General features: G+C 60.1%; 4 protein-coding genes across 4 annotated transcripts; all 4 read left to right on the top strand.

The window, feature by feature from the left end:
* Positions 1-2,732: 2,732 nt before the first annotated feature.
* On the top strand, positions 2,733-4,671 carry HRG_00534 (major facilitator superfamily domain-containing protein; the record flags this gene model as incomplete). Its single annotated transcript, XM_044859005.1, has 8 exons — positions 2,733-2,829; positions 2,894-2,964; positions 3,018-3,088; positions 3,144-3,435; positions 3,496-3,822; positions 3,874-4,236; positions 4,287-4,391; positions 4,444-4,671. 8 exons carry the CDS (start codon positions 2,733-2,735, stop codon positions 4,669-4,671), a joined length of 1,554 nt encoding a protein of 517 aa, XP_044725405.1.
* Positions 4,672-7,846: 3,175 nt separating this feature from the next.
* HRG_00535 (ABC transporter transmembrane domain-containing protein) lies at positions 7,847-13,007 on the top strand (the record flags this gene model as incomplete). The annotated part of the gene is made up of 2 exons (XM_044859006.1): positions 7,847-7,917; positions 8,057-13,007. 2 exons carry the CDS (start codon positions 7,847-7,849, stop codon positions 13,005-13,007), a joined length of 5,022 nt encoding a protein of 1,673 aa, XP_044725406.1.
* Positions 13,008-13,498: 491 nt separating this feature from the next.
* On the top strand, positions 13,499-16,358 carry HRG_00536 (alpha and gamma adaptin binding protein p34 domain-containing protein; the record flags this gene model as incomplete). The annotated part of the gene is made up of 4 exons (XM_044859007.1): positions 13,499-14,650; positions 15,189-15,267; positions 15,346-15,780; positions 15,859-16,358. 4 exons carry the CDS (start codon positions 13,499-13,501, stop codon positions 16,356-16,358), a joined length of 2,166 nt encoding a protein of 721 aa, XP_044725407.1.
* A 7,501-nt stretch (positions 16,359-23,859) lies between these two features.
* Positions 23,860-25,858, top strand: HRG_00537 (homeobox domain-containing protein; the record flags this gene model as incomplete). Its single annotated transcript, XM_044859008.1, has 3 exons — positions 23,860-24,227; positions 24,307-24,518; positions 24,576-25,858. The coding sequence occupies 3 exons, from the start codon at positions 23,860-23,862 to the stop codon at positions 25,856-25,858; spliced, it is 1,863 nt and encodes a 620-aa protein (XP_044725408.1).
* Positions 25,859-25,940: the final 82 nt, after the last annotated feature.

A 25,940-nucleotide genomic window follows, 5' to 3' on the forward strand; every position in this document is an offset into this window, starting at 1 on the left:
CCCGAGACCTTGCAGTGCACCAGCAACGGCCGTAAGCTGCAACATCTTTATAGCTACCCTTTCCCTAATTAGTTATAAGCCCCCGGGCTCTATAGCTAGCTAGGATATGGCCCTAGAGGCTGCATGCGAGTAATGAAAAAAAAAACCCCCCAAGTTATCTCTCGCTCGATTAATCCTTCGTTGATTCTTTGAACGGGGCAGAGGGCCGATCAGGGTCGCAACATAAGCACTTCCAAGACAATTCTGTCTTGGGTGCCGATAACGTATGCTCTGTTTGTCCCAAGCCCTGCTCCACGAACTGCGAAAGTAGGAGGAGACGGGTCTCGGCTTTGGAGTCGTCTTTTCCGGGCGCCATTATGGACAGCGCCTCCAATTGAAGGCGAACGAGCCCTCTTGACCTTGGATACCATCAAACAAGACAGTCAAGTGTCCACGTTGCCGGCCGCTGTCTCAGCATTTTGAAAATGAGCTCATGGACGGCTATCCAGTCTAGACGACGCCAGATCATGACCACGTATCACCGCTCCGGTCTTTCATTGGCTATAGAGTCTAGGAAACATTTGGTAATGTGGCCTTGCTGTCTTGGAAGGACTCGGCAATGTCATTTATAAGCTACATTTGAGACGGCGCTGCCTCGGCCGTTCGTTTGTCCGTCTCTGCGAAAGACGGCTTGCGCGAATAGGATGGAAGAGAAAAGAGGGAAAGGATTCTCGTCCGCTTAAGCTTATCAGCTAGACATTGATCGAATCGGTAGATCCTGCCACGGTGCCCTTGGTTACTTACAACTTGGGTAGTATACCGTGGTCGGGGATTTGACGGGTCCTGCCGAACCCGGTGCCGAGACTTGGCCCAATAGGCATCGAGGTGAAAGGGGGGGGAACGTAGTGATGAATGACGGATCTAGTTGCAGCTTCTCCGACAGATCTGACTACCTGTCTGCTTTGGAACCAAGGGATGGGAGTGCCGGAATGTTCGCTCCAGGGCCGCACGCCACGGAAAGTAGGAGGCGGGGGTGCGGATATTGTAGGTGCTCCATGTAAAGGCTACAATTGCTTCTACTCTTTAACATGCTAGGATGTCCTCGTGGGTTCCATTCATGGGCGGGCATTTACCATGCATACTCTGACGAAGAGTTCATCTCTCATAACTGAAGTGTAGGGATGCCTGTAGACTTCGGTCTATCCAGATACGAGTTCGATAGTTATTCTCAGAGGTAAGAGCGAGTTAAAGACTGCTTAATAAAGTCAGACATGCCCAACACCAACGAGTAAAAGAACGAGTGCCTGGCCCGCAACCGGCTCGCTCCAACGTAATGCCTGACGCACACGCGCTTACGGACACATCCCAGATGACGAATCAAGCTGCGGCAGGCCAGCGGCACCGGTATTGGTGTATCGTCAGGACCTGGCCTCAGGGCGAAACATTGACTTGGGACGACGAGGTGAGCTCGTCCGTTAGGCTGGATCGGGTGGCGGGATGGGCTGCAGCTCCTTGCTTCATGCTGCTGGTTTGCCCTGGATATGACAGGAAGGTGTTCTGCCCCGGTCTTGGGATGTCATGGTCGAGGGGTTGTAAGCGTTTCACCCGCTTCGACTTGGGCATTTGAGCCCTGCGGTGGCGAGCCGATCAGATATCTCCATACAGTCAAGGGCGACAGCCACAGAAGAAGCCACGATCAAAAGGCGCCTGATTAGATTATCCCCTTCCTGAAAAGAATAGAAGCCGTCCAAAGTGGATTCTTCGGGCGCCCCTCCCGAGCCAGCGGTTAAGCGGCATCGTGGTTCATGTGAGACAGCGATGCAGAATCGTGCACGCCAAAAGACTAATCCAGACTCCAAGGTCGACACCTCGCACAGGTTATCGCCGATGAACCTTGCAGATTCCATGCCAGACAAAACGGTCCTCTCGTCCTTAGGTGGCCTTGCTGCCAGCCTGGTAAATCCTCGAGGGTCGGAAGCCGGACAGTTACATGTCCAGAATGATGGCAACGTGCAAGGGGAAGCACTCCAGGCTCTGCTCTGCAACAGAGAGAGCCCAGGCACGGTATGGGACGCGAGGGCCAGCTTCCAACCTTCCATGCTGGATGCCCGTCTCACTGACACCAGCAAGCCCCTTACACCCTACACATTGCAGTCTGCCCACGCCCGCCGCCGCGGTAACGCAGCACATAGTACATGTACAAAGCCTGAAGGATAGGAACCAAGATGGGAGGAAAGAGAGATTCACATCCCGTGTATATAGTTACATGTAAAGCACAGTCCGTCTTGCCCAGCCCCGTTCAGCAACACGGCTGAGGCATTTGCGCGTTCATTACAGTCGTCTAAACCCCTCTTTGTCCCGATAACCCCCTGGAACCTCGCCATTCCTCCGTCCCCGAGCCTGTCTCGCGACACGCGGTGCCGCGACACAAACGGGCAAGAAAAAGGTCCTTCGGTCTGTATCAGACGGACAGCCACGCATCCAGGGAAATGGGGGCCCGGGAACAGTCCCAGGTTCATTGCAAAAACGTCCCATGTTGTCGCCGTCTGGCGTGTGTCTAGCTGTTGACGTGTGTCTAGCTGTTGACCGGATGAACCGATTTAAATATATCGATACGTCGCCATGGAATCTCCAGGGGCTCTTGCTCATGTCCCTTCGCTGAAGGCTCGGGCACCATCTCATCATTCTTCGGTTACCGCGTCCTCGCTTCGAACCTCCAATGCCCCAAGCCTCCAACGGCCTCTATTCCCACCATGAGTCGTTCCAGCGGAAGCACGATTGTGGAAGACAGCCAGAGTCACCTCGATGGCCCAGAGCATCCACCAGGGACTGTCGAGCTGCTGCTGTCCAGTAAGCTAAACATGACGGGACCAGCTGCACTCGAGGCCCAGGCTGACGCCTCTCTTTCCTCTAGAGCGCAAGAGCGAGAAGGAGGGCGAACTGACTCTGGTCCCCACGCCCACTGATGATCCTCGCGATCCCCTGGTTCGTTGCCTCCCACGTGTCTTTGCCAGGACGCTGCTCACCACGTCTTGCAGGCGTGGCCAATGTGGCGCAAATGCCTCAACTTTGGGCTCCTCTCCACCACCACCATGGCCCTGTTCACCGGGTATGCGAGACCGTCGGTTCACGTCGAGAGCTCCGGGGTACTGACAGCGCCGCAGCCTGTCTATCCAGCACATATTCTGGGCTCCCATGAGAAAGGACTTGAACGTCACCTACGACGACCTTATGCGTGCCAGGGCTGCCCAGCTCGGCTCCGAGGCCATCGCATGCGTCATCTTCATCCCATTTGCCAAAAAGTACGGCCGACGCCCCGTCTACATCGTCTCCACGATCACCTTCACCGCGGCCAGCTGGTGGTCGGCGTACATGAAGACGGTTCCCGAGATTTTCCTGAGCAACATACTCAAGGGCATCGCCGCCGCCGTCAACGAGACGGCGGTTCAGATGAGCGTACGTTGTCCCACGCCCCGGGTGAGCCCCTTGTGTTGCCGGTCTGACGATGCCGTCTAGGTCCGCGACATGTTCTTCGTCAATCAGAGGGGCAGTGCCAATGCCGTTTATCTTGCTGCTCTGAAGTTCGGCACCGCGCTCAGCCCCATCGCAGCCGGGGCCCAGGCGGCGAAAACGGGATGGCGGTCCTCCTACATCACCCTCTCCGCCATCATGACAGTCGTGACCCTGCTTTTCGCAGCAACGTTTGAGGAGACCAAGTTTATCCCTCGAGCCCAGGCCGGCGTGGGCGAAAAGAGCAGGCCCAGTGACGACGGGCTCCATACCGGGGACGGGGCGGCTCGTGTCGGGACTGGAGGACAGAAGGCCGCTCCGTCTTCAAAAAAAGTGCGGTGGCCGAGAGGCATGAGTCTCCAGTTCCTCACTACTACCGACGAGTCCCTCTGGAGGACCATGTATAACCCGATCCACGTGTGGTGGATGCCTCATATCCTCGCTGCTTCCTGGATATACGGATCGAGCCTCGCCTTGGTCATCATCTTGAGCTCCATGAAGTCCATCGTCTTCCCCGCACCACCGTATAACTTTAACCCTGGCCAGCTAGGGCTCTTGCAACTCGCGCCCTTTATCGGATCCTGTCTCGGCATCTTCTACGGCGGATACCTCGTTGATCGGGTCATCGTGTACTTGGCGAAACGGAACCGAGGTCTGTTCGAGCCGGAAATGCGCTTGTACCTGATGCCTCTGCCGGCCGTGATCATGGCGGGCGGCCTGGCTGTGTTTGGAATCACGGCGAGTCGCGTAAGTCGAGAACCAGACACAAGCGAGCCTTAGTTGCTGACAAACTGCAGGGTATGCACTGGATTTACCCGTGCATTGGAAGCGCCATGACCTCGTTCGGATTTGGAGCCCTCGGCGACATGGTGTTGACGTGCGTTATTGACGCCTATCCAAACGTATGCCCCCTGACCTCTGGACACTACGCGAGGCATGCTGACTCGGGGCAAGATTGTCTCTCTCGCGTTTGTTGCCATTGCCTTTTTCCGCAACACTCTGAGCATGATTGGCACATTTGGCCTCGGCCCGTGGCGCGAGAGCATGAGCGTCGAGAATATGTTCATCATCATGGCGGTCGTGAGCCTTGTCATTAACCTCTCTGCTTTGCCCCTTGTCATTTGGGGCAAGAAGGCAAGAATCGCCACCGCTGCTCGATATTATCGCCTGGCAACCAAATGAGGAAGTAGAGAAGCAGCAGCAGCAGCATCGGACCCAATGAGGGGATAATCAGCATCTCATTGGAGTTTGTGGGAAGGCCCTTGGTTTCTCATGTCTTGGATATATACATATGCGGGCGTCGAGGGATGATGTCGAAAACAGGACCTGGGCTGTAGGAAGGCACAAGGGAAACATGTAACTTGGCTTCAACGGTGAGATACGTGTTACCTACTTGGCATATAAAGACTGATTCCAAGACACTCGGCTCGGCTCTCCATGGTATGTTGAGAAGCATGCTGCCGGCAGTCCAGTCCGGTGGCGCGGGCCGGCATGCGGTGCGGGGCCGGCCGGCTTCGCAGACAGACAGACTGCCTGCCAGTTCCCGCTAGCCAAAGGGCTGACGCAGGCGTTGGAACTGACCCGTCGTGTGCATCCGAGCACAGGCCGTAAGCACCTACTCGGACTCGCTGATTGGGGCTCGGAAGGGCGAGGGCGCTGCACCTGACCAGGCCATGCAGGCGGGTGGATGAACGTCAGCCCAGTCAAGAGGCTCGTCCAGACTCCAGGCCGCCCCAGGCGAGGTGATGGTGCAGGGGAGAGGTTGGACGAAAGCCTCGTTTTCGCTGCCTCGCTGTACGGATACTGTATGCATGTATGTATGTATGTGACCAGACTGCTTCGTAAAGGTCAGCCGCTGAAGGACAAGCCATGCTGTGGCAGCTCTCCAGAACCTGTGCTGTATGCAACGTGCGTGCATGAGGCAGGCAGAAATGACGGGCGACGAAGAAGAGGCGGCGGCGGCGGCGGCGGTGAGTCACGATGCTTTGCCCACGGCAACGATGACGGGCCCTTGTCCCGCCGTGTGACTGCGGCGGCGGCGTCATCGGACGGCACCGAGGTTGCCGAGGGGGGTGGCCATTTCCGTGTCCGTGGAATGGCGTTGAAGCAGAAAAGATTCATGGCCGGAGAATCAAACAGAGAGCGAAGAGGATGATGGGTCATCGGTACCGCCAGGTATCCGTACCTCGCAGCCCGCTGGAGATGCGAGGTAACTACAGTGGTGTACCTCAATGGATTACTGGCAGTCCCCGCCGTGTGACTTGTCGTGCCACCGCCGCTACAGTGCGCCCAGTGGTCAAAGCCAGCAGGTAACGGCGTGTCTCGCTCTCTTGTTGGTTGCTGCCGAAGCCATGTAGCCTTGTCATGTTCACCAGCTTTGCCGTGTAATTTAGGGGGTTTCTTTAACTTGTTATAGTGGTTGGAAAAACATCATAAAGGGGCTTCGCCGCAACATCTCACCGCAGTCTGTCTCCAAAGGGCCTCGTGCTGCTCTTTTTGATACTACTTGCCCATGTTTAGCTCTGAAATTCTCCTCGGTTTGAGCAAGGATAAAATCCGCCCTCCTCGACCATGGTGTAATTGGGCTATTCTTATTCTGTCACACACATGAACCAATTTTGCTCGCCAACGATACCAACTCCGTCTTTTTATTGTTTCTCAGACTCGGGATTGTTCCGCAATGCCACGGGCGCCGGGGGTAACATAATTGCTGCCATCAAACGCAGTCATCCACGGTTGGCCCGCTGCTCATCTCATTGATCATTGAGGCAATCATCTTCTGTACACAAACGGCCGTCCCCAACGCTTTACCTCCCTTTTTGGTGCCTCGTTATGATGGATACGCTTAAAGGCGCTCCGTCTCAGTAAGCGTTGCGGACAATGCATACAATTTCTTCAAGCACAGGGGTCCAAGAGCATGAGAGGACGGCCTTGTTTCCACCCGTCCACCTCGTCCCTGCTTGCATAGACAGCTCACGGCCACAAGCCCGAGGCCGTGAGATGGGACGACGCCATGACCTTCCGGAGGGCGGCGGCAACATCCCATATACAATGCAGCCTGAGGGAAATGCCGTGATACAAGTCGCCTCTGGCAGGACCTTGACATTGACCTTGGGATAGTGAAAATGGATGTTGCATGTGTCAGGGCCCGTGCCGAAGCTCGGGACTAGCGAGCCAGAAAAGGGCAGACCCATAGCATGGATGAATGACTCTGACCGAGCATGGACGAGCAGCCCCCTGGTCGCCAGAGGGGAGGGTAAGATGACGCCTCATGCACGGCCTGGCTCGAAACCAAAGGAAGATGGATAGAAATGGTTCTGTCTTTGAATCTACTTTGTTCGCCGGCTGACTGAGATATCGATGGGCAGCACCTCGAGGCACTGGCTGGCTGTACGGCACTGTAGTTTTACAGTAGGTAGTGCTACAGGCAGGCCTTGGCGCTGGCGGCGAGCCTCGGACCCCTACGCCGCCAGTCGGTCATGTGCCCACTGCAAAGACCAGCAATTAGCCCTACTCCGCATCCCTAGCGAGGTACTTCTTCCTTCAGCCGGTGTGATGGCTCTGGCCAGGTACCGCCCTATCGAACCCGGCCGAATGCAATACCTCTTCGTACTTGACCTACTTGGCAGGTCCGAGGCACTCGTGCCTACCAACTTTTATACTTTGCCCGGCCCGCGTCTTCTCCCATCCGCGCCCTCCTCTCCTCTCTCCCGCTCCCTCTCTCTCGCCCCTTGACGCCCCCCCCTCCGTCTACCATCTCCCCATCTCTTTTCTTTTGCTCTTCCCCTCACCATCCCCTCTCCGCCTCCGGTCCCCGCCTCGCCTCGCCGACGCCTGCCCGCCCGCCTGTGCTCCTTGATTCGACCGGTGGCCTGGGAGGCATCGGGAAATCGATCAGCAACGAGGGCAATATCGGAAATAAGCACCGGCCCGTCCAGCAGCGCATTTGGCCGGCACAAGGATCCTGTCTCAATATTCTTATCCTTCCTCGCTCCCCCGCCGCGCCGGCTTCCGGGCCCCGATATCGATACAGCCCTCGACGTGACGCCCTCTTCCAATTCCTCGACGGGCACGCGATCTGCGACATCAACATCAGGCCTCCCTTTGCCCAGAGATAGAGAACCTTCTCCCTCTCCCTCTCTTCTTCCTCTCTTCTCTCTCACTCTTGCCCGTCGGCCTCCATCTCCGACTCTTACCCAAGGCTACCAGCACCATCGTCACCGCCGGCCGTCGACTCTTCGTCTCCGCCCCTGCACGACCAGCCACACCGGCTCCTACAACCTGACAGTACATGCACGCGTCTCTGCCACCGCATGCTACGAGACGGACCGTGGCATCCCCGACTTCGGCGCTGACCATGGGTGCTTTCGCCCACTGCTCGCCGCCGATATGGCGGGTAGATGACCTCACCTCGTGCTTCCAACAAGAGTTTGTCCTCCCACACTCGTCCTCCCCTCACCCCAAGCCCCCCCTGGTCCATGACCCGTCGATCCATGCATTGGCGCCGCCGCCCCCCGGCCTATGCGTGGCCATGCACGGCGCACGCTGCTGACTGAGATCCCGGCAGCTACCTCAAAATCCTCCTCCCGCTCATCGTCATCGCCCTCTCAGTCGCCCGCCTCGCCTGGTCCGCCGTCGCCCGCGCCATCACCCATCGAGATGCCCGGGGCTACCGACCCTTGGCCAGCGAGCATCGCGCCGACCCAGATCACACCGGCCTGCCTCCGGACACCTCGCCCGCCGATTCCGACGACGATGACGAGCAACATCTCGAAATCAATGCCGGCAGGCTGGCCCTGGCCAAGACTGCGAGCAGGGGCTCCATTGTCCAGGCCGACACCCCGGCTGGCCAACGTCTGTCTACGACTGTCGAGGAGCTGGCAATCATTGGCCTCGTCGTCGTCAATGTCATCGCCGCCATCACGGGCGCCTACGGTGCCGCCGGGCGCGGTAGCCTCGCCGCCGCCGCGGGCCTCCTCACCTGGATTTACACACTCATCCTCGCCTCCCTCCGCCTCTTCCTCGGCAGGTCCAAGTGGCGCATCCCTCGCCTCTGGAACCACACGGCCTCCATTTACGGCCTCAATTGGCTCTTGGACATTCTCATCTTCCGCTCCGTCATTATCCACCCCAGCTCGCGTCTAACCCAGGTCCTCGTCATCCTCGAGTTCGCCCTCGTCACCCTGCTCTTCGGCATGGCTCTGACTACTAGGAAGGGAAACAAGACTGTGCTTTTGGAGTGGGAGGACGGTATCGAGCCGTCCCGCGAGCCTCTTGCCAGCCTCTTCTCCCTCGCCACCTTCTCCTGGGTCGACGCCATCGTGTACCAGGGCTGGAAGACGACGATGGAGATGGACCATGTTTGGAACCTGCTGCCCAAGGACAAGGCTGCCGCCGTCATCGCCGACTACAGACAGCTCAAGAGGACGGGTGCCCTGGCTTGGCATCTGCTCAAGTTCTTCAAGGGCATGCTCCTCTTCCAGTGCTTCATGGCCTTTGTCTCGGGCCTCTTCACCTTTGCGCCCACTCTCCTGCTGAGGGCTATTCTCGAGTACGTGGAGCAGCCGGACCGCGCGCCCGTCAACGTCCTCTGGCTCTACGTCATCGCTCTGCCCGTCCTCGACACCATCCGCTCTTACGCCGACGGCATGGCTCTGTGGACTGGCCGCAAAATTTGCATTCGAGTCCGCGCCATCATTGTTGGCGACATCTACGCCAAGGCGTTGCGCCGCAAGGCTGCCGCGGGTAGGGACAAGGTTCTGCTCGACAACAAACCCGCTCAGCCCAAGAAGGAGGACGACTCGGACGGCGACAGCGCCGCCGCCAAGATCAAGAGCGCTCTCGGCATAGGAAAGAAGAAGAACAAGAGCGTGGCCAGCGACACCGAGTCAGCTAACAGCGTCGCCAGGGAGGGTCAAGACGCCAAGCCTTCGCGCGATGACGAGCAGGCCAACCTGGGCACCATCATCAACCTCATGTCCGTCGACAGCTTCAAGGTCTCGGACGTCACTGCGTACCTACACTTCCTATGCGCCGCGGCCCCGACCCAGCTCGTCGTCTGTGTTGTCTTGCTTTGGCAGGTCATGGGTCTCAGCGCCATTCCGGGTCTCATCGTCATGGCCCTGCTCCTCCCAGTTAACTACTTCATCGCCAGGGGCTTCAACATCACCTCCAAGAACATCATGGCCGCCACGGACAAGCGCATCAACGTGACAAACGAGGTCCTCCAGAATATCCGCATCATCAAGTACTTTGCCTGGGAAGAGCGCTTTGGTCGCATCATCGACGAGAAGCGCCGGGTCGAGCTCGCCGCCCTGCGATCCCGGTTCATCCTCTGGGCTGTGGCCGTGGCCACCTGGAACTCGGTCCCCGTACTCATCACCTTCTTCTCCTTTTTCGTCTACACCGTCATCGAGAAGAAGCCGCTGTACCCCTCGGTCGCTTTCACCGCCATCTCGCTCTTCATGCTCCTGCGCGTGCCGCTCGACCAGCTGGGCGACATGTTTGCCCACGTGCAAGAGTCCAAGGTATCGATTGACCGTGTCGAGGAGTTTTTGAACGAGGAGGAGACAGAAAAATACGAGCAGCTGGGTCAGGACAATGTGGATGAGGACGGCGTCAAGCACATCGGCTTTCGAGGCGCGACGCTCATCTGGGGCGGTAGGGAGTCGGTGGCCGATGATGGCTCGCGGGCCTTCCGCCTACTCGACATGGACATTGATTTCCGGATAGGCAAACTCAACATCATTGCCGGCCCCACGGGATCCGGCAAGACGTCGATGCTCATGGGGCTCCTGGGCGAGATGACCCTCATGGAGGGCAAGGTGTTTTGCCCTGGCGGTCGGAGCCGCGAGGAAGTCTGGCCCGATCCCGAGACGGGTCTAGCCGACACGGTGGCGTACGTTGCGCAGGCGGCTTGGCTCGTCAACGCCAACATCCGCGACAACATCTTGTTCGCGGCGCCGTACGACGAGCAGCGATACAAGGACGTGGTGGTTGCCTGCGCCCTCGAGCGCGATCTCGAGGTGCTGGACCACGGCGACGACACCATGGTGGGAGAAAAGGGCATCACCCTGTCGGGTGGCCAGAAGCAGCGCATCTCGCTCGCCCGGGCCCTCTACTCCAACTCGGCACACATACTGATGGACGACTGCCTGAGCGCCGTCGACTCCCACACCGCTCAGTGGATCTTCACAAACTGCATCAAGGGGCCGCTCATGCGGAACCGCACCTGCATCCTGGTGACGCACAACGTGCAGCTCTGCGTCCCGTCGGCCGACTACGTCATCATGCTCGACAACGGCCGCGTCACCGCCCAGGGCCCCGCGCAGGAGGTCATGGACTCGGGCAAGCTCGGCGAGGATATTCTCAAGTCACGCCCCCCTTCGGCCGTTGCCTCGCGCGTGCCCTCGCGCGTGCCCTCGAGCGTTGGGGACGCCGAGACCATGGTCAACAGCAACATGAACACCATGAACAGCGTCGCCATCTCCAAGAAGGTGAAGCCGAAGAAGGCTCAGCTGGACCCCATGGACGAGGGCAAGGCCACCGGGTCTGTCAAGTGGCCCGTCATGAAGCTCTACCTCTTATCCATGGGACCCATTTGGTTCTGGGTCGTCGCCCTGATCGTCTTCATACTGCAGCAGCTGTCCACTGTCGCCACCAACTTCTGGGTGCGACAGTGGGCCAACATGTATGTCCAGGAACAGGAGACGGACATTGCCATGAGCTCCCTGTCGCGCTCGTACGGCGGCGAGGTCGTGGGCAAGGGCACCTGGGCGAGCATCGCGCGGCTCGGCAGCGCCTCAAGCTCGCAAGCGCCCGAGGATGTGCCCGAGGTCAACGTGGCGTTTTACTTGACCGGTCTCGCTGTTATTGGCGCGGCCGGCGCCTTGGCGGCCCTTGTCCGGGACGTCTGGATCTTCTTTGGCTCGCTCACGGCATCGCGACGTCTCCACAATCGTCTGATGGCGGCGGTCACGAGAGCAAAGTTCAAGTTCTTTGACGTGACGCCGCTCGGCCAGCTGATGAACCGCTTTAGCAAGGACCTCGAGGCCGTTGACCAGGAGATTGCGCCCGTGGCGATTGGCGTCATGTCCTGCGCCCTTTCGCTCGTCGTAACAGTCATACTGATTGCCGTCATCACCCCCGGCTTCCTCGTCGCCGCTCTCTTCATATCCGGCCTCTTCTACTTTGTCGCCACGCTGTACCTGCGCGCGTCGCGCGACCTCAAGCGTCTCGAGTCGGTGCAGCGCAGCCCGCTCTTCCAGCAGTTTGGCGAGACGCTCAGCGGCATGACGACGATCCGCGCCTACGGCGACGAGCGCCGCTTCATCCGGGACAACCTCGCCAAGGTTAACACGCAGAGCCGCCCGTTCATCTACCTGTGGGCCTGTAACAGATGGCTCGCATTCCGCGCCGACGCGCTCGGCAACATGGTGTCGTTCTTTGCGGGCGCCTTCATCATCCTGAAGCTGGGCAAGATTGACGCCGGTGCTGCAGGCATCTCGCTCAGCTACGCCATGAACTTTACGGAGAACATCCTTTGGCTGGTGCGCCTCTACGGCATGAACGAGCAGAACATGAACGCCATGGAGCGCGTCAAGGAGTACCTGGACCTGGAGCAGGAGGCGGCTCCGGTGGTGGAGGGGAAGCGTCCGCCCGAGTCGTGGCCGGACGAGGGCAACGTCGAGTTTGTCGACTACTCTACGCGGTATCGCACCGATCTCGACCCCGTGCTCCGGGGCATCTCGCTCAAGATTCAGGCCAAGGAGAAGGTGGGCATCGTGGGGCGCACGGGCGCCGGCAAGAGCTCGCTGGCGCTGGCCATTTTCCGGGCGCTCGAGGCGGAGAAGGGCCGGGTTGTGATTGACGGGATCGACATTAGCCAGATTGGGCTGCGAGACTTGCGGGAAAAGATAACGATAGTGCCCCAGGATCCGACGCTGTTCATGGGCACGATACGGACCAACCTGGATCCGTTTGACCAGTACACGGATGAGCAGGTGTTTGAGGCGCTGCGGCGGGTGCAGCTTATTGGGCCCAACGAGGCGGTGGCGGGCATGCGCGTTTCGTCGGCGCCGTCGGTGGCGACGAACAAGAACGTGTTTCTGGACCTCTCGTCGCCGGTGTCGGAGTCGGGATCGAATCTGTCGCAGGGGCAGCGGCAGTTGCTGTGCCTGGCGCGAGCGATGCTGAAGAAGCCGACGGTGCTGGTGATGGACGAAGCGACGGCGTCCATCGACTACAGCACTGACTCGAAGATCCAGGAGACGATACGGGAGCTGACGGGCACGGTGATTACGATTGCGCATCGGCTGCAGACGATTGTCGACTACGACAAGGTGCTGGTGCTGGACAGGGGCGAAGTGGTCGAGTACGGGCATCCGTGGGAGCTGATGAGCAACGAGGAAGGGTCGTTCCGCAGCATGTGCGAGATGAGCGGAGAGCTGGACATGCTGCTCAAGGCGGCCAAGCGGAAATGGGATGAGGGGCGGCTTGTCGATGTTGAGGAGAGGTAGGAGGAGGATGAGTCTCTTCTTGGCGTCTGGTCTCATGTGGAGTGGAGCTGGCATATTGCATTCTTGGACTAGAGAAATGCGTGCGCGCATTGGCCAAGACCAAAATACATACAGTCAGAGCTGTCTGTTTGTGCGAAGAGGGGAGTTGAGTATTTGTCCCGTGATGATGGACAGGTAAGTTAGGAGGGTAACGATGACACGACCCATGATGCCCTCACTAATGCTCCACTTTAGTGAGACTGGGGAGAGTGGGTGGCTTAGACGGTGGCGGTGCGAGGCATTGTCTGGCTGGACCCTTGTACGTACAGTAGCGAGCGGGCAGCAGGTTTCTGTGACGCTCCTCGTCTCCACATCGCAGGCGTCCTTCTTCACCTCTGTGGACTCATTCCCTGCTCGTCGTCTGTCATCACTATCCCCGCTCATCTTCACTTTCGCGTACTTGATCTCCTACTCACCATCGACCCTGCATCGTCGGCTTCTGCTCATCCAGCATGGGCAATGTCGAACCGCTCCCCTCTCCCAAGCCACCTCTCTCTCCGCTCCAAGAGTCCCGCAGCGCCATCTCTCTCCAGACAACGGCAGCTGCTCCGTCGTCGTCCTCGGTCGCCGCCGCCGCTGTACCGCATGGCCATGAGTCGCTAAGCCGGTACTTCGACGACCCGATACAAGGCGAATATGACAACGACGACCTGCCACCGCTCTACAGCGAACACGCGGAAACCGACGCCGCCGACAGCGCGCCCGTCAATCCCCTCATTCCCAGAGGCGGCGACCAGCTCGTCCAGCCGTTTGGGCACGACGGCGGCGGCACGACGGCTTACTATCTCGACCCGCGGCTCGACTCGGACCCGTCCTTTCTCATCGACCATATTCAACGCCTGGCTGCCGTGCCGCCCCGGCCTTTTGTCCGCCTCCGCGGCACGCACAGGGAGCGCCAGCGTGGCCGAGACAAGGACCGGCACGGCGCCGATCAGGTCGTCGACTTTGACATCCGCATCGAGCTGACGCACCTGCTCTACACCGACATCACTCGCCAGCAGGCCTGGCGCGGCCTCGTCACCGCCGGCAACTTGGAAAAGGTCCGTCGCGGCACCGTCTTTGCCGAGCGCGCACCCGGCTTCGGTGGCGCGGCCGAAGAGGGTGTCCCGGGCCTCGAGCAGTGGTGCCACCGCTTCTGCGCCAGCCCCGCCGGCCTCAAGTGCTTCACCCTGGAGCGGCGGGTGCTGGGCTGGGACTGGGACCTGCTGAGACGGCGCCTCGAGGCCCTGGTACGCGCGACAAACTACCGCGGCCACGCCGTCGTCAGCTTCCCCGTGCGCGACGCCCGCGTCGACGTGTACAACGATTGCCGCACCAACCGGTGGCGCCTAACGGGCCGCATCCGCTTCCTCTTCTACGCCACGTTTCTCTTCCTGTTGACCTGGCCGTGGCTGCTGCTGCGCACGCGCCGCTGGGAGACGGTTGCGGCCGAGTGGCATGCCAGCCAGCCGACGAGCGTGCCCGGGCGCAGGCGGTACGCGGCGGGCATGGGCGAGGAGCAGTGGTACAGCCTGTGGGCCACGGCGATCCAGAGGGCCATGCTCGAGCGCAGGGACTGCGAGCTGGATCGCGGGGACCTGGAGAGAGCGCAAGGCGAGACAGTGGTGAGCGAGGGGGGTTGGACGGGGGTTGTCAGGGCGGGGATTGAGGCCATGGGCACGGTGAATCGATCGTTTGGATGGGGAGGGGATCAGTGTTGAGTGGCGGTTGATTCATTGTGCTTCACTCTCTTCTTATCTCACACTGTTTTGGGCAACATGTTTTTGGGGTAACGGGCGTTGGGATCAAGACGGCTTGAGGCAGGCGAGGTGTCTTCATGCTGTAACGGGCCGTGGATTGTATGATTGCTTTCTGGCTTGTCGAGTACAAATCTGAACGTGATACGAGAACATTGTGGCAATTAGGGGTTGTTTATAGAGTAAACTTGGGACATGTTTCGACGGGGCCTATGCCTAATACCCTAGACGACAGATGGTGCCCAACACGTGACCACTTGCTTGCTAATGGAATCGACCGCCCACGACCTCGCGGTTGATAAGAGACGGCTAATTAAAGCATCAGGCCCCGACGCCATTCTCTCATTCTCTTTGTCCCCTCTCTCTCCTCCCTCGCGGCCTAAGAGGAGGACGAACTCGCTCGCAGATGCAGGTCTCCAACCCGAAACGGGTCCTGGCCGTGAGCCTGGCCAACGAGGCCAACCACCTGAGCCGCGTCATCAGAGGTGCAAGCCCGCCCTGGTTCCCGGACGCAACGAAGCGCCCCTTGCTTGCCTGACTGACACGGGCACCTCGGCACACAGATCTCTCGGGCTCGGCCCCGGGCCCCGCGTCCACGTCCCTGGCCGGCACGACGCACCACGTTGCCTTCGAGACGCAGTACTACAAGGCCTCGGTCCCCGTCTGGCTGGACCTCATCGCCTCGCCCGCCGAGTGGGCCGAGTCGTTCCTCTCCGACGAGGCCAGCGAGGTCCTGGCCGTGCTCGGGGGGCTTGTTGTTGTCTTCGCGCTCCCTGCTGCGGGGGCGTCTGGCGACGAGCTGCGCCTGCTGATAGAGCATGTCGGTCGCGTTGTGAATATGGGCCTTGGCGGGTGGGAGTGGGAGGGCGTGCGGCTTGCTGTGGGCGTGGGCGAGGATGCGGCTGATGACTGGGATGAGCTCTGTGCCGAGGCTGGGCTTGAGTTTGTCCAGGTCGGTGTCGGGCAGCAGCAGCAGCGCGGCCTCAATGAGTTTGGAGGTATGTCTCACTCGATTCTTCCTGGAGGAACGGCAGTTCCTCTTTTGCACCGTGGGCTCGCTCACATGCGCCTCGCAGAACGGATTGGCATGGCCCGCGTCAAGGAGGCTCTCGAGTCCAACGACTGGGCCCAGACGGACAGCCCTTCCCTCTCCGACTTTGGCGACTTTGAATCCGGATCGGACGGACACCCCGAAGCCAACAACGTCGACTTTGACCCAGAAACCCTCGACTTTGGCTTCGACAGGGCCGACTTTGAGGGGCTTAGGAGGGCCATCTGGAGCGCAGGGCAACGGGACAGCCCTGCCGCTGAGACTGCCGGGGCGAGCACCCGGGAGGCGAAAGCGGACGATGTTGCGCGAGACGACGACGGCGCCTCTGCAGAGGACACGAGTCTCCAAGGGGGGCCTTGCGTTGATGAAGGCGACGAGGCCGAGGTCGACGGCGACGACGTGCTTAAGCTAGAGAGGATGACGAGGAAGCTCCAGGCTGTGAGGGACGCGGGGGCAGGCATGGGCGAGGCGCAGAGGAAGAAAATGGCGGCGCGGGCCGTTGCGGAGGCCATGAAGGAGTTATGAAGGTTATACGGAGGGCAAAAGTCTCCCACTCACCCAGCCTCTCGGCCTTGACTTGAGGACTGCCTGATGTCTGCCGGTCCCGCGAGTCCGCTGGAATCGCCAGCCCAGCGATGACTTCTCTGATTCCATGGAGACCGGCTGATCATGGCCCGGCGCAGCAGACGACGTCTTCTTGCCGGCACGGGCTGCCGCCTCGGTGCTTTGCCAAGCCGCAGCGGGATCTACTCCCTGCCTCACTAACCAGCCACACACACAAAACAAGCAAACATCGTACCGTCAAGGGAAAGGGGCTAGCCCCGATCCGCAACTACGACAGAGGTTTCTTCAGGAGTGCTATCTGCCACCGTTCTTGGATGGCTACCCCCCCCTTTTCTCTCCCAGCACGGCGGGTTTCCCGGCAGTCAGCGGTGTTACGAGCATGACCTCGGCAACACGGTCGAGATTATCCAGCTCGTCTGGGAAGGCTGTGGCCGAGCCTACGCTGGGTGTGTTCAAGGCCGTGCATGCGTATGGAAGCGCAATACAGGAAGGGGGGGAGGGGGGACAGGGATTGAGGATTCGTGGCTACGTCGCCGTGGGGGGTGGATGCGATGGCGACGAGATGCCCCAGATTCTCTCTGAGGGAGGGCAAGATGCGCAGCAGTCAATCTAGGCCCTGTCTCGCTGCGTTGCGGCATCACGTCCGCGAGCTGCCGTCTTTGCTCCACAGGCTGGTTGAGGACAGCAGCTGGTTAAAGGGCACGCATGAAAGTGAACTTTTACACAGCCCATCCAATGGTAGCCCACATGGCCGGCCTACGTGCAGACTGCCCGCGTGCTTAGTCTGATCCGCCGTCCGTCATCATCTAATCGTCAGTCCCCTTTCGTGCCCTGGGCTAGTGAGCGGGGCTCAAACACAATCCCAAGTGAAAAAGATTCACCAAACTCACAGAACCAGCTACGCTCAGCACTCCACGCAGCCCTGTCCTCAATAGGGGCGTTCGCTCTCAGCGGCCCTGAGGCCGTCCGAGTGTCCGTGCAGCTTCAGGGTAGGCGGAGAGCCCCGGCACGTCCAAGCGGGTCTCTCAAAGTCCATCGACCATCATCACGTTGATGAGACACTGATCGAGAGAGGAGAAACAGAGTAAACAAGGTAGACCATGCTCCGTCTGAGACGGTCGAGCACCTCCCCGCAGATCGATCCTCCGGGAGCTGTGGCTTTGACGTGACGGGCAAAGGGGAAAGAGGCGGCATGCATCCATCGACATAGCATCGCAACAGATGTGGAGAAGCCAGACCCAAGCCAAAGAATCCACGCGACGACTGTCCGAGGATGCGTCCGTCGCTGATCGGTGGACTTTGGCCTGAAGCTGAACAAGGCAAAGGGTTTCTTGCTGAGCAGCAACGGCTTTCGTTCGCACATAAGGCAGGATCCGACAAAGCCTGCCGCCCTGGCCGAGAGTTAATAATCTGGATAGGCTCTGGTCTATCCTAAGCCGTCCCCCAGTCCGTCGGTGGCTCGATCGGGTTCGTCTGACCGCCGAAACACTACTACGCTGGCTGAGAGGCCCCGTCCCGGCGACGGGGCGGCAGTCCTGAACTCCGTCTCTCTCCCTCGACGCCGGCTGTTGGTGCCAGGCCGGGCAAGCAAGGGGCCCGATTTGGGGGTCTGAGCCCCGTTCCGCTACAAGACGAGGACGAGAGCTTGGCCGTACTAGTGCCGAGTGCACAGCTTCAAGGCGTCAATTGTGCATGCCTCTCACGTATCATAGAGGCAGGTCATCCTTCACTAGTCCAAGAAGGCGCCCAGCGATGGCGTCAGCAAGGGCGGCGAATCGAGGCCCGCACGGCCGATGAGTGTTGGAGTTGAAGATGGTAAGGGGAGAGTCGAGCCCGGTAAGGGTAGGAGCGACATGTGCCACACTACAAGCACACCGTCAGCTTCCCAGTCTGTTGGAGCGACAAGGGAGAAGAAAAGCAAAAATGAAAAAAAAAAGGGTCAAGAAGGGACTAGCAAATGCGCCATCGGCTCATGCGTGGCATTCAGGACGCTTTGCTTGTAGTTGACAGCAGAAGACCAAAAGGAGTCGACGGCGCTGCGCGGCGGTAGAAAGACAATGGGCATGCGGCCGTTGCCCGCAGCCCGTGGCGGGTGCTGATTGGCTAGGCGGGCTGATGTGGGTGCTGCGAGGCACAGACATGGCAGGGTCCTAGTCAGGGGTAAAAGGGAGCTTCTTTTTTCCTTTTCGTGTTCGCCCTTTTGGTGTGGCGGCCGGGGGAGCAAATGGTGGAGAAGACAGTCTAAGCGCACGAGCCGCACCGGAGTGGCAAAACCATGAGGCTCCGGGGAACGATTGGCAGAGGCGGGTAGAGAGAGGAGGCCAATTCGGGCCGCCAAGTCGGAATCAGGCCGGTAGCCGCGCGCGGCCAACTGAGAGCAGTCGAGTCAGCCACTGCAGAGGCTGCGTTGCATAGGCAAGGGCTACCTCACCTCTGTTACTTGGTAGTTGGATTCTGCCATTGGCACAGACCTCGGCGCGACACAGGCGCCTGCAAGTGCCGCCGCTCGGTGTGTTCTCGCTGTCCGCTCGTGGCAGTGGTTCCCGGAATAGTCGTCTGGCTCTGCACTGCCTTGAGTGGCACGTAAACAAGCGTGTGTGCGAGGCCGCGGCCGAGTCCCGCCCTTTGCCAACCACATTGCTCAGCCGCAAGTCATGAGAGCTCCATTGCAGCGTCGTCGAGAGTCGCACCTTGGGTGTACCCAGGCGCTTGGCTCTTGCGCACGGGCTCTAGAGAAACAGTTGATCAACTTGCTCAGGACGAACATGGTCAGGGGCTTCGTCCACCAACCGGCTCTGCTGCATGACGACAGGGGCGCATTGGCGAGCGAGGCTACTGCAGGAACAGGGCGGGCCTCGACTCCTCTCTCGTCACCCACTCCGGGTTGTGCCAGTGGAAAAGGGGGGACCCATCGGAAGCCGGAGCCTGCCATGGTGGAGAAAGGTGAGAGGTGAGAGGTGAGGTTTTTTCCCTTCTTCCCTCCTCGGGCATGGAAGCTTTTGGAGAGCTGGCGAGGTACACCGGCGTATCGGCCACGTCTTTTTCAAGGGCAGCCAAGTGCCGAGCACCAGGCGGAGGGCCTACCCATTGTGCACGGAGATACTCTGGGATACTTGCCAGGTACCTACCCGCTTGCAGAAGTGAGCTCCTTCTCAGCGAGCAAGGCAGGCAAGCCCAGCGCCATTGTTGATGACGTGAGACCGTGCTTTCCTGTACTCGTACTGTACAGTACACCTTGTCCCCCGTATCGTCCGACCTCTGGCACAACAACAACTTCAGGCGAGAGCCCCCCCCTTTTTGTTTCTCTTGGAACCTTCGTCGTGCTATATATATACCTGCCACACGACCTTCTCAAGCACGGATTCCATCTGGGCGCGACCCAGAATTTCCATGTGTTCGAAACTGACAAGCAGCGCCAAGCGCGTCGCGTCAACCCCCATCGCCGGCCGACACGGCAGACCCCATGTTTCCGATGCAGTTGAGGCGGCGGCATCCACCCTCCCTTTTCGTCGCGTCCCAATGCCCCCGAGAAACGTTCTGCCGCATTCTCGACGCGAGATAGAGTTGCGCGGATCAGATGGACGGCACAGGGCGACGGTTGACATGACTGCCGCCTCCCTTTGCTACTGCACTAGACACTTCAATCCACAATCCACCCCCCCATACAGCGCAGTCCACGGGCTCATGCATGTACAATGCCGCAGACACGCTCCCACAACACGTGTGGGCAGAGTGCGTGGATGTGAGGCACGCAGTTCCAGACATGTCTCCTTGGCCTTTGGGCGCCGCATCATGCACAAACACGATTCAAGCAAAAGCACGTGCTGCACGAGTAAGGCATATCTCTGTCTTAGCCAAGAGAAGGCTTGGCTGAGAGGGCGAAGAGGTCAAGATGCATCACCGGATATGCAATGCGGCGTCAAAGGGGACAGACCCAGGCGATTTTTTTCACTGCGCAACATGCACAGCGTCTATCAGCGATACGTGATGGCGCCGCGGCCCCCACCATCGTACCGCGCGTTGTACCTACGGGTTGTCGGAGTGGCGCCGGTGAGAAGAAGAGAGGGCCCAGGCTTAAAAAGCACAGTCGGAAGGCCGTCGAGGATCGGGATCGGGAACTTCTTGGGACCCTGCTTCAGAACTCACAGTCCACTGGGTGAAGCACCTCGGCCAAGTCACCGCTGTCGCGTGGACACCTGCTGCGGGCAGCTTGCCGGGTTTCTTGGGATATCCGGGGGATTGTCGGGAGGTGTTCCAGCTACAGCGCTACCTCATCTCAGGCAGAAAGGCCTGATACCTCTGGGTACATTCATATCTGTAGCCGGAACCTCCAGACAAGCGCTGCAACTCGTGAGACGTGAGACCAAGTCCTTCGCCAGCGTCCTGTACTTGTAATGGGTAGCAAGGATCGCCAGTGCTCGACCGGCCCGGGATCCACCATGAGGCTGCCGCTTGTCTTGGGCCAAGCCAAAGCATACGCGTGTACATGAATGCATAAGGCAAAAAGCCGACTCAGCCGTACTTTGCAGTCCAGAACTAAGGCAGCTAGCTGGTTGATGCAGGTCCAAGACACAAGAGGGGCCATTGTCCTGCTACGTTGAGGGCGAAGTCGTCCGTGGAGAAGTTCTCGCGCCTTGGCGCTCAGATCGCGCGGCGCACCCCAGGAGAAGCAGCAGCAGCAGCAGCAGCAGCAGCAGCATCAGAGGACCGGCCGGCTGTACGGAGGGAGTACCGTACATACTTTCACATACTGTATCGCACTGCGCTGAGGTACAGTACGCCGGCCCATGGATCGATCCCCACAGCTACGTCGCCGAGACAGGCTCGAAGCGTCAGGGCCCAAACAGACGGACGCTTATGGGTTTTGCTTCTTCTCTCATGAAGCCAGAATGCAGCGAGACAGTCGGGTGGAATGGCTGCTCGGGCTAGACGCAGGTACCGTCAGGATTACAGGACAGACAGCAAGCCGCCGATGGAAAAGAAGGTCAGGTACCCGGATGCCGGGTGGGGGACTGGTGCGCCCCATATAATTTGTACGGCACATGTACGGAGTAACTATCTTGACTTTGCGCGCACAGCATCCACCCGTCCGTCGTGGTTGGTCGAGGGCCGCCGACGGCCGGAAAGCCCACCGCAGCATCTCGGCCAGACAGGGCGTGCGCGGTCCCATCGGTATGACGATGGACGATGGACGATGGCTACTCACAGACATGGTTCCCTCTCCCCTTGACGGTCGCTTCTCCCAGGCGCCGCCGACCGCCCTGGGTCCGCCCGCCGTGCGCGAAAAAAAAAGAGGGCTAATCGACTCCAGAATCACGGCACTCTCCCGCACGGCCGTTCAACTACGACAGGGGGAGAGAGGGGTGCCGTTTGAGCTGTCGCTCGCGGGAGACGCTTGCCATCAGGTACCCGCGCAGTACCGGGCGTACCGAGTAGCGGCGAGCATGTTGCACGGTGATGCGACACAGTGCAGATATCGGCAGAGCACACGGTAAATAGCGCTGCCCCGGAGCTGCGTGTGTGTGCCAGCCACGTTGGACCGACGCCGTATCGACCAAGGTGGGCAGCATCCATCATCCTGTGCTGTAGCCCGGCATCGGCTGGCCTGGTACGGATACGTACAGTCGAAGAAAAGGAGGACCGACGATGCGCAGCTGTGGATCGACGTCCAAACCATGAGACGGTGGCTAAGCCTCTCTCCCCTCGCACTAACAGCGGCATCCGTCTCATCCCGTCGCAGCCAGGAACCAAAGAGGTCTGTGGGCTGGGCCCGCCTGTCTGCACATACAGCTGCTGCACTGCGGTCACGCGTCAGCACTCGGTTGGCGAGGGGCCCAGGGTAGCCGGTACCTGTGCCCGCTGTTATGCTCCGCCATTGCCACCTCTCCTCTCTGCTCTCTGCAGCGTCGTCGCATCCGTTCCGTCGCCGCCGACTGGGTCTGCACAGTACAGTCATATGTGAGCCACGGTCGATGACATTGCGACCCCGAGACGAGGCCAGGCGCCTTGACAGAGACGTGCTCGTGCCGCGTCAGAAGCCCCGGCCGCCTTGGCCGGCTACAGGTACCGGATACCCGACCCCCGGCCCTGACAAGCTCCGGCGCGGCTTTCGAGTCTAGCATGCGGCGGGCGGTACTTTATCCACGAGCTATCGCACTTCCACGGGTACATGCAAGCATGCAGTGCCACACAGTACGCTTTACTGGTATGTGTACTGAGTACCACAACTCCTCCCTCCTGCAGGCAGCGTAACGCCGAAACGAACCGTGCTTGGTCTGGCGCCCGAGATGCACCTGGCACTGTTCCGTGTGACCCACCTCGAGGTAGATGCCTCGCTGCAGGTACCAGCAGGCCAGGTCTCTTTTTGACTTACACGCGCCGACGAGCACGGCATCTGGCGGTCACCTATACCCGCTCCATTGACGGACTGGCACGCCATCCCTTGCTTTCCGTTCAAGGTGCGAGCCTGCGCGCAACGTCATATCTGGGATGAAGCGTGCACGCAGCGGTTTCTTCTACAGCCGTGGACGGACAGCGTGGAGGGAGAGGGCGCATCGGCCAGTACAAAGTCTGGAGACTCTCGGACGCGTGAGCGAATAGTGCAGTACCTGTGGGATACGAGCCGTGAGCCCGCCGCGTCGCCCAGTCGTGGGTGCCGACAGGGGCAGCGTGGCTTGTAGTCGGCCAGTACCCCACCGGCCAAGGTCGACTCGAATCGACCATTCAGCGATGCAGCGGCGCGCAGTCGGCGGATGCAGGCCTGCGGGCGGCCACTGGGGCGCTGGGACCAGCCTGAGTCGCTGTTCTGACCACACACACACAGTCCCCGTGCTCCTCTCAGCGGCCCCCAGCGGCCCTCCTCTCTGGCCAGCCCGGGCCAAGCCCCTGTGCCCCCCCCCTCCTCCTGGGCTCTCCACCCCACCCCCCCTGGTTTCTCTCCATCCTCTCTTTTTCTTCTCTTCGCCTCCTCCATCACCAATCCGTTCTTCTTCACCATCCTACTCCCCATCTCCTTCTTCCCCCCCCTTGCCCCGTTCCCTTTCCTTTCGAGTCACTCTCTTATTCTTCCGCAGCCATTTCGGTACCCGTCACTCTTTCCGGGTCCATTACATTCATTCGGCTGGAATCATCATCGACGACGCCCTCCAACGGCTCTGCGATTCCCACACCCCCCTTTTCCACTCGAGGACTCGGAAGCGACGCTCGTTCTGTCTGCACCACACAACCACATCCCCCAGGTTCACTGTCTACAACTCCCTGTCCCCTGCGCTCCGCTCATCGATATTTTTCCTTTCGCTCTTTCGCCCTCGGGCCCTCTCATCCAACCCGACTCGATCCTCGATCCCCTCGAGCTCCCGCCGCCCATCGCCGTACTTGCCTGGTCTGGGCCTGCTGATTGCGCTGGACACAGCCCCACGGCGACGGTTTGTTGTACGCGAGCGGCACTGGAAAGACGACGGCCATGGCTACCGAGATTGAGCATCCGCTGGCTCTGGGCCATGGGGCCCATGCTGTACACGCACCCTCCCACGACCACGGCGCCGACGCGACGCCCACGTCTGCCACAGCCTCGACGCCCAACAAGCAATCACCAACGCACTCCACATCCAGCGCCGGCGGCCAATCGTGCAACTCGAAGCGGCCCCCTCGCAAGAGCACCCTGACGCAGCAGCAGAAGAACCAGAAGAGACAGCGGGCGACGCAGGACCAGCTCACGATTCTCGAGCTCGAGTTCAACAAGAACCCAACCCCGACCGCCAACGTCAGGGACAAGATTGCCGAGGAGATCAACATGACGGAGAGATCTGTGCAGATCTGGTTCCAGAACAGGTACAACCACCCCTGAACGTCGCCGCGACTCGGGCGACTTCCTCTCGAATATACACTAATCTCATTTCCTTCATGACAGACGCGCCAAGATTAAGTTGCTGGCCAAGAAGAGTCTGGAAACGGGCGAAGACATTGACTCCATACCCGAGTCGATGCGCGCCTACCTGGCTATGCAGGCAATGGAGTCTGGCAAGGGCCTGGGAGGCAGCTATCTGGGCCGCACGGGGCTCTTGCCCTTTGGCCACGGCGGCATGCTCCTCAGCGGCGACCAGGGCGCCCATGGCAAAGTTTGTGAGTCGTGACTCGGCTGTTGGCTGCCTGGCACTGAGCTAACTGTTGCCCAATCAGTGATCCATCATCTTACCTGCCGGTCCCTCAGCGTCGGGAAATGGACTCGGGTGGGCCAGAACACGATGGACCTCATCATCTTTTACTCGCCCGACAAGTGCACCATGACATACTACATCAACAACGAGCAGGCCGGATACAAGATCGAGTATCCCTTTTCGTACATCAAGAGCATCTGGCTCCAGAACGGCGATGACGACCAGAACAAGCTCGGCGGCATCGTCATCGAGCTCAACCACCCGCCCAACTTCTTCATGGACTCGTCGCCAGCCACAAACGGCTTCATCCAAGTCGGCGACTTCACCGAGGACATGCAGGCCACCCACTGCATGATCCACCACCTTGGCGGCAACCCCAAGGTGCTGACCAACCAGCTGGCCAAGCTGGTCTCGCTCGAGTCCTTCATGAACCGCCACAACCCCCACCAGTATGGTGAACATTCCGGACTACCAGCGTCGGCCCCGGTCTCACCCACGGCACGGCCGTCGTCGCAGCCCAACTTTGCCCAGCAGCCCACGGGCATGCTGCAGGAACCTTGGGGGATCAACCAGATGCACTCGGGCATGCGCCCGCCGCACGGGCACAAGAGGCAGCGCAGCCGATCGGTGCCGGGTCCCATTGACTTCGCCATGTTCCAGAACCACTCGATGCCGTCGTTTTACATCCAACCGCCGGGCGAAATGGGCCCTCCCCAGCACACGACGCCCCTCTACGCCCCCGTCCCGCAGCAGCCGGCAAGCGGGATGCCCACCAATCTTCGCATCGACACGCAGGCGGGGTTCGGGCTGGAGATGCGACAGTATCCCATGTCGGCAACGACGGCGTCCCCGTCCGAGTTCCCACCGAGCCCCGGATACTTTACGCAGGGCCCCGAGGGCGGCGCGATGCACGGCTCCAACCTCAACACGCCGTATGGCGGCGCCTTCTTGTCGCCTATGATGAACGCGGAGACCAATGTCCCCGCTGCAGTCTCGCCCCTTCCGTTCAATGGGCCGACGGAGCCGTCAATTGTGGAACAGTCGCCGCCAATGTCGATGATGGGTCGGCCAGGCTCTGCCGAGATGTATGCAGGCCACGAGGCGTCATCGTACGCGGTATCGGAAGACGGGGCCAGCCTCAACGAAATGTACTCAAAACACACCATCAACCTGCCAATGCACACTCCCTCTCCAGGCGCCTTCGGCCAGCCTCAACACGGGGACCTCGACATGGACCAGCTGGTGCAGTTTGACGCCGTCGACGCGTCGAGCCTGTCGCCCGAGACCAAGCCGCCCATGTCGTAGCGGCGTCTGGCCACGACGCCGGGGTGCCAACTGCCACCGGTTGAGCGAGCGTGGAGGCCGTCGACGCGGCGGCCGAAGAAGA

This window comes from Hirsutella rhossiliensis (genome assembly GCF_020360975.1).
Source record: "Hirsutella rhossiliensis strain HR02 chromosome Unknown scaffold00001, whole genome shotgun sequence".
Taxonomy (NCBI): Eukaryota; Fungi; Ascomycota; class Sordariomycetes; order Hypocreales; family Ophiocordycipitaceae; genus Hirsutella; species Hirsutella rhossiliensis.